This window comes from Lolium perenne, chromosome 4 (assembly GCF_019359855.2).
Source record: "Lolium perenne isolate Kyuss_39 chromosome 4, Kyuss_2.0, whole genome shotgun sequence".
Classification (NCBI taxonomy): domain Eukaryota; kingdom Viridiplantae; phylum Streptophyta; class Magnoliopsida; order Poales; family Poaceae; genus Lolium; species Lolium perenne.
Genome location: NC_067247.2, coordinates 168,805,935 through 168,813,932, shown reverse-complemented (window position 1 = coordinate 168,813,932; position 7,998 = coordinate 168,805,935). Strand labels below are relative to the sequence as shown.

The 7,998-nt window shown below is 46.2% G+C and overlaps 1 protein-coding gene across 1 annotated transcript; it reads right to left on the bottom strand.

The window, feature by feature from the left end:
• Window positions 1-4,336: 4,336 nt before the first annotated feature.
• On the bottom strand, window positions 4,337-7,650 carry LOC127347445 (uncharacterized). The gene is made up of 2 exons (XM_051373632.1): window positions 6,951-7,650; window positions 4,337-4,578 (listed from the first exon to the last, which is right to left on the bottom strand). Exons 1-2 carry the CDS (start codon window positions 7,648-7,650, stop codon window positions 4,337-4,339), a joined length of 942 nt encoding a protein of 313 aa, XP_051229592.1.
• Window positions 7,651-7,998: the final 348 nt, after the last annotated feature.

Here is a 7,998-nt window from a genome sequence, read left to right as displayed (position 1 = left end):
GAGATTGATTTGTTTCTACAGTTTTGGCTAAATCTACACGGGGCATTTTTGCCATTGTAAAACAACTGACGAGAACTATCCAGGTTGACTAACGTGAATTCTTTTGACATCAAACGGCAATGTATTTTGGCAACAAAAACCTTAACGGTAGTGTTATTTTGGGAACTCTGTTTTTTTCCGGTGGTATTTTGGAACTCTAGATTTTCAGTAGTGGTATTGTGTCTATTCTCTCCATTTAAAAAGGCTTTTTTCACAGTATCTTTTACCGAGCATCTCCAACAGACGCGCTAAAACAGCCGCGCGGCAAAAAAACTACCGATTTAGCGCGCGCGGGCGCTCGCGCGCAGCTCCAGCGGACGCGGGAAAAAAGCGCGCGTGCTAAAAAATTTGCCGCGCGTCCGCGTTTGCGCTATCCCGCGCGGGAGAATTGCCGCGTCCGCTGCCGCGCGCGCTATAAACGCGACACGCGCGAGCGCGCCAACAGACTGAACATTCCACGCGTCTCTCCCTCTCTCCCGCCGACGCTCCGCCTCCGCGCCGACGACACCTCTCCCCCTCTCCCGTCGACGCTCCGCCTTCGCGCCGCCGACGATGCCTCCGCGCCGCCGCCCCGCCTCCGGCTACCACGGCGTTCGGGCGCGGCCGAGCGGCCGGTTCGACGCGGAGATCCGCTCCGGCGACGAGCGGATCCGCCTCGGCACCTTTGACACGGCGCACGAGGCGGCGCGGGCGTACGACGCCGTCGCGTGGCGTCTCGGCCGCTCCCGGTGGTCGATGAATTTTCACGACGTCTACACGTGGGAGCAGGCGGAGATGCTCGCGCCGCCGCCGCCCGTCATCACGCAGGAGCAGCAGCGCCGGCAACGGGAGTTGGAGCAGCGCCTCCTCATCGCGGAGCGCGACGAGGCGCTGCGCCTCGAGTGGGCGCGCCGCTTCCCCGAAGACGTCGCCGCCACGGAGGCCTTCTACGCGCAGAAGGAGGAGGAGAAGGCGGCGCTCAAGGCGAAGAAGAAGGCGAGCCGCGAGAAGCGCCGCGCCGAGTCCGCCGCGAGGAAGGCGGTGAGGGCCAAGAAGGCGGCGAGGAAGGAGGAGGAAAAGAAGAACGGCGCAGGGCCGTCGACGATCGTTCTGTCCTCCTCCTCCTCCTTCGAGTGGACGTCGACGCCGGTGTTGGAGACGACTCCGAGCTCCCACTCGTCGGACTTCGATTGGGACTCCTCCGAGTAGCTTTAGATTTTCATTTTCGACTTCTATGTCGCGCTGTATCGTTGAACTTTTTAATTATATTCGTATTTTCGATCAAAATTTCATCGTTCGTTTGATTAATTTTGAAAAAACGGTCGAAACGCGCTGCAAAATACAGCCTCCGGCGGAGGTGCTTTTTTCCCGCACCAACGCGCGCTGCAAAATACAGCCTCCGGCGGGGGAAAAATCGGTATCACGCGCGCCAGCGGTTTGCAGCGCGCCGAAACGGAGGTTTAGCGCGCCGCGTTTTAGCGCGTCTGTTGGAGATGCTCTAAGGAGAGAGAGGTATGATCTGAAGCAATGGTCACGATTGAGGGCCGTAGATTAGGCCCAACAACCCAACAAGTTGTAAACAATAATAAAAATCAATTAGTAGTATTTGGCGGCCAGCAATTGGCAAACAGAGTTGTCCCTGCCAAGGTATCCATGCTAGCAGCCAGCAACGCCGCCGCCACATCGAGGAGGGACGGCGCCACCGCACCCATTCCGCCGCCTCGACGTCGCACAAGGGCTGATCCGCTCTGACGCCCCATCCACCAGCGAGCGACGCCACCACCATATCGTGTAGGTTCAGGTACGCAAGCCTACACAGGCAATATTACACGCGTTCCTCATTCAATCTACTAGATTTGTGCAATTGCTAGTCAAACTCAATCACAAGGGTGGTCATAGATAATAAAACTAGCTGGGACTCCAAATTAACCCTATGCTCGTATTGGGTCCTGATACTGTACTATGTAAGACACTGAATGCAAGTTTTAATCATATTTTGCTTGGATTAGACCAAACAAATAACACTATGTAAGACACTGAATGCAAGTTTAAAGTCTTTTCGCCAGACCAACAAAAGAAAGTTGATCTAGCAAGCAAACAATGCACATATTCAGATTAGGCTATGGTTACAAGACATGTGAAGATTTAGCATGCATAGAGATGATTATGATCTTGTTTGTCATCAATATGGAACTTGAGCTAGGTACATGCATAGAGATGATTATGGTCTTTTTTGTCATCAATATGGAACTTGAGCTAGGTACATGCATAGAGATGATTATGATCTTGTTTGTTATCAATATGGAACTTGAGCTAGGTACGTGCCACCTAATTACAAGCAGCTGGGAAATGTAGGAGACCACTTTAAGTGCACACAGAGGTTCTGACAATGTCTATCATAAATATGGAACCGCCCATGCAAGCAACCCAAGACATCTCATAGCAAGGAACTGGAATGGATTCAGCTAATCTGCTTGTGTAACACCCTTGTAGCTAACTAGTTGGAATTTAGAAAGTGGTGCAAACTCTCACATGTAGCTTAGACCTGCAAACCATAGGAAACACACTCAGCCCCAACAATGTTCAGACTAGACTGCGCTGTAGTTATTCGATAACTCCCTTAATTGCCATGGTTGTAAATTTCTAGATTTGCACGCAAACATATACATATAAGCTTGTGGGCCTTCTATGTACTAATATCAACAAATAAATAATTATGCAAATATATTTTTCTATGTGTACCAGAGGAACAAATCAGGTGTTTTTCACAAATAGAGACATACAGTCATGCGGGAAAATACTATTTAGAAGGCAATACAACACCAGAGGCCAAACTAACCTGTGGTAAACCGTATTGAATAATTCTTGTGACAATTTGACTTGACAATTCCCACGCGAATTGCTATAGTAGCAATCTAGATGTAAGGCTTGAAGAAGTATCCACTCTATTTATACTTTAATTTGACTATCATCTTTTTAATGTGTGAAAGGAGTCTGTTGGAAATAAGAATATCTCTACTATGGCATTATACTGATACAATTGTTGAAAAGGAGTCTGTTGAAATGAGCCTGTTGGGTTTCGTTGACTCCATGCTTTGTTCAGTGGGAATGAGAGAGTTAAGAGTGATGTTGATGTATAGACGCTGATATATTATCTCCGTTTTATTCAGGTACATTCAATGTATGGATGTTGCTCCTCCCGGGATTCATGATCACTGGTTATGCATTGGCTAGCTATCTGGTACACAACGGAGATGTAATGAGTGTTTGATGGGTTGTAGTTTTTTTCTATGATATTACGTGAACTAGTTGTGGTAAAACTGGATGTAATTGCAAGAGTGGTTCTACTTATTTTGCTTAAAGTACTTGGTACTTATTTGTTGTCAAATAGTTTGAAATATAATAATGATGTCCGTTCAACATCATACAATTGCCCTACCCTGCCTTTATGTGTTCTCTCCTGATGCTTGTTAACTTGTATGATTAGATCGGAAGCAATATAGACTGCTGTGTAATTTCTGTTTGGAAAGTATGGTGCCGAGACTTATAGTGTGCTTTATTTGAATCACTTTTTAGGCGTTTTATGTATACAATCGAGGCGATGGGCTGCTGGATCAGCTGCAGCGGTCAACTCAAGATGTGGTTGTGAAATAAATAACCATGAAATCTGAATTGAGATATCAGATTGTTTCATTTGCATCATCAGATACCACCAGATGGGTGTAGTTGACTTGAGAATAAAGCAACAAGGTCGCACAGAATTGATTCTCTTAATTAATGATCATGTTGAAACAGCAATCGTGATTTAGTTTGAGTAATTTAAAATGTGTAAAATGTAACATTTATGATTATTTTATATAGAACACTAGAATAGTGATTCAGGAACTAGCTCTCTCTCTTTCTACATGTCTATAAATTACACCTGTTGGCCTCTATTGCTTTTCTGATTCTCAATGTTTTCCTCTGCAATGAAGTGGCTTGGGATCACATCATGGTGCTTGAAGGACTAATTCAGTTGGCAACTATTTATTGCATGATTTTGATGTACCAATTTACTTGTTTTCATGCATCAGACGTGTTATTCACAAAACTCTATATTTGAACTATTTGAAAGGTATGATAAAGAGTATACAATTTTTTTATTGGATAACACGATTTCTGAATCAAACAAGATATACCTATCGTAGCTGCAGGACAACTGAATCAAACCGAATGACAAATTGAATTAAACAATACAAAACTGGATTTAAAACAACTAGTACCGAACATCAGAAATTGAATTAAACAACGGAGAGAAGATGGTCATAGAAAACTCCAATCATGCCTCGCCACAAAGACTGGGAGCTGTGCCGTCGATCCTGCCACGACATATCTTAAATTTGTTCTTGCAGCTCAGGTCTTCATCCTCGTTAAGGTAGAAACCAGTGCCCTCCATCATGAAAGGGCTGCGGTCGATCACCTCTTTCACGTGTAGAAGCAGATTGTACTCCTCTGTGTGCTTCTTTGTTTGGGTGCTTGGTGCTGGTAGTGATTTGATGCCCTCGACGGAGCTAGTCTGCACTTAGAAAATTGAACCATTAATTTGGAAGCATATTGTACACAATTAACTTTCTACATTGCAGGTCTATCTAAACAATTTTTTATCCAAGTTGGCGGTCACACTTATAAAATCACCTCCCAATGAGGAGAAGAAAGGACCATATAGAACACTGAAAGCTCAGCTCGGGGATCTATGTTTTTAATATATATATATATAAATGTTTGATAAACTTCCATGGGTTTTGGCTTTTGTAATAGGCAGTACAGTTTACGTTAGACTTCCTAAACTTCACTTAATGTTTTGCTTGCTTGTTATAGTATAGTACAACAGTTTGCCGCATCCAAATTATTGCATGTGCCTTATATTTTTTTGGCGAGTCACAAACTGGAGTCACAAACTGTTGCGCTCAACAACTGTCGGTCATGACCAGATTAGGATTGCTTTATTTTCTTTAACACTCAATACTAGCACCTTATGCGTGAGATGCAAGGATTATTTAACAAAAATAAAATCCTATATAGGCATGGTGCTTATTAGCACGTTAGTTTTCTCTGGGATGGTAGTATTTATAGAAAGATTCTTACATCGAATTACAGGCAGGGACGGAGACAAGGGGGGACGAGGGGGGGGGGGGGGGCGCAGCCCCCCCTATGCTCATGATTTTCCTTTGAACACAAGCCATGGCAGCTCCTTATTTCTGTGATTTTAGCTAGTTTTGTCTCCCTCATACTAAGATTGACCCCCTTATATTTCATTCATGGCTCCCTCCGATTACAGGGAGGGGAGTTGGGTGTGAAACGTTATTTATTATTGTTGTTGTGCGATCAGATAAGTTTGTAAAATTGCAGATAAATCAACTAGTGCTTTTCTATTACAGCTAGTTAAGTCCAGCGCTATTGTGTGGTAGAGAGGAGATTTTCAGAGCACGTGCGCAGTGCGCACCCATACAGTAAAAGTGGCATTACTATTTGAGTGGGTCCCACAACATCTTGTCTCTATTCTTCCCATCGTTTTCTTTGGTGGCACAGACGCACAGTGTACTGGCATGTGAGAGAAGAGAGTGTGCAGGCATGTGAGAGAAAGAGAGTGTCCATGCATGTGAGAGAAGAGGAAAGAGAGAGAGAGTAGAGAGAACACTGGCAACTTTTTTACAAAAGGGAAGAGAGAGTACATAGAGCAGAGAGAGATTGGAGCATGAGAGAGGAAAGGTCAAACCTGTGCTTTGCTTGGACATATGTGCTGCACACTTTCAATAAAGTCACACGAATCGGACCAGGATCTGGAAAACGAACGGCACTGATACGGGTGCGCAGGGCGCACCTGCGCTACTCCACTTTTTCCTTGTGTGGTAAGGTGCTCTAGTCCAACACATGCATTTATTTTGAATATAGATTTGTACTGGTTGCACAAATTCTAACACATATATGATGTACTTGTTTACAAATAACCTCTAGTTACATTTGATCCATCTACACCACTACAATCAGATCCAAAAAAACTAGCTGTAAAAGTTCTACACCGCTACAATCAGATCCAGCAAAATAAACTGTCAAACATCAATGGTATGTAACAGGAGATTGCTTTTTGATTTGTTTTCTTTTATCCGATTAAGGATTTTTAGGCTTGCGCTGGGTGTTCTGGTGGCTGGCAGTATTGACGCTTACTATGGATCGAAGCGAGTAATATTTTTGGTAGTCCCCAGGAGCAACATATGTTTGCACCATCTCAAGTATTTCCTTCACCCCATAATTTTAAGCTGACGACTATTATGAGGGACTGGATACAATGGTTGGTGAGCATGTTGAACACAACTATCCGGCACACAGAAACAAGAAATGCAATTGCAAGAGCATTTCTTAAGAACCTGACCACACTACTTCGTGATGAAGCTATATTATTGCAATGGCAATAATATGTTGTTCCAAACTGAATTACCAATTCCATTCTCCGCAAGAGGAAATCAACTTGTCAAATTTAGGCAAGGACCAAGTTAATGATAACCTTTTCTGTTAGTCTTTGCCAGTCGGTTATTTAATATAAGTAGAAACTTTATAACATTAATGTTGCACTGAAAATATAATTTGCATACATCTCTTTAATTTAAGGGTACACACGAGAGACTAGACACAGTAGACATGTTTCTCTCCAGGAGATATGAATTTGACTGGCTTAAAGAACTTGACTGAGATGTAAATTTTAGGCAGAATATTCACTTGTAAATTGCAATCTCTTATAGTCCATTGGCCTGTGAGTTGGTATATATGCCAAACACAGCTTGCTTTCACGTTACTCTCTAAAACATAATTACATTTCCATCAAGTTAGCATTCCCCTCCTCGATCGTCACCATGAGTAGCAGCAGCAAAAACATCACCCTCGTAGTCATAGCCAACCTGTCTCCGCGGGCATGGCGTAGCGGCAGTGCGGGCAGAGGCGGCTCACCCGGAGCCACTTGAAGATGCAGCTCTCGTGGAATCCATGGGAGCACGGCATCTTCCTGATCTGGTCATCTTCCTCGAAGCTCTCAAGACACACGCCGCATGCCGTCTCCCTCGTCTCCCCCACGGCCGCCTTCTCCAGCTCCTGGATAGCCTTGTCGGACGCCGGGACTGCACCGAAGCCGCCGCCGCTGTAAGCGTCGTCCCCATACCCGCTCATCATGTCTCCGTGGCCGTTTCCTCCAGCCCTGAAGGCAAACAGGTGTAGGCTCCCATCCGAGGGCACCACGATGACGACGCTATGGATGGATCCACGTTCATACGACGAGGGCGCCGGAATAGGTTGCGGCTGTTCGCCGGCTTCCGCGTCGTTGCTTTGGCCGCCGGAGACATCCATCCCGCTTGGAAGCACCGCCCATCTAGGCGTCGCCTCGCCGGACGCCGGGACGGCGTCGAAGCCCCAGTTATTGTGGCCTCCGAACCTTAGTATGCCTGCTTCTAAGTCGTCGGCATCGTCTCGAGCATCCATGAAAGCGTCATCACCCAAAGCCGCCATGAGGCCCATGAGTGCGTCGAGCAATACATGCCCCGAGCCCGAGGGAGGGTGTGGCTGTTCGCCGGCCGCCGCGTCGTTGTCCTGGCCGGAGCCGTCCATGTCGCGCGCACGCGCAGGTGAAGCTAGCCTCCGGATCGAGACAACGAACGAGACGTGAACAGTACTCCGGCGGGGGCGGCTCCGGCCCGGCTACATTTGTAGAGGCAGTCAAGCGATCCGGGCGAGAACTTGTTTTGTGTTCCGTCTCGGACTGGTCCGTTCGTTCCACATTGCAATGTTTTTTTTAGGGTTAACCCGGCTACACGGCTAGAGTTGAATTTTACAGACTCCGAGTCCTACCATACTTCTTTTTAGGGCCTTTTGTGCTTCCTCTCATAGCGATTCGAGGCCCGGCGGACAGAAAGCCTACCAGGTCGCGAGCACGCAGCCCAAAAGGCCCAAACACGG

Coding starts and splice junctions, on each gene's coding strand:
- LOC127347445 (XM_051373632.1), bottom strand. CDS start 7,650: ATGGACGGCTCCGGCCAGGACAACGACGCGGCGGCCGGCGAACAGCCA. Junction 4,579..6,950: donor CGCCATGCCCGCGGAGACAG/GTTGGCTATGAC, acceptor CAATTTTCTAAG/TGCAGACTAGCTCCGTCGAG.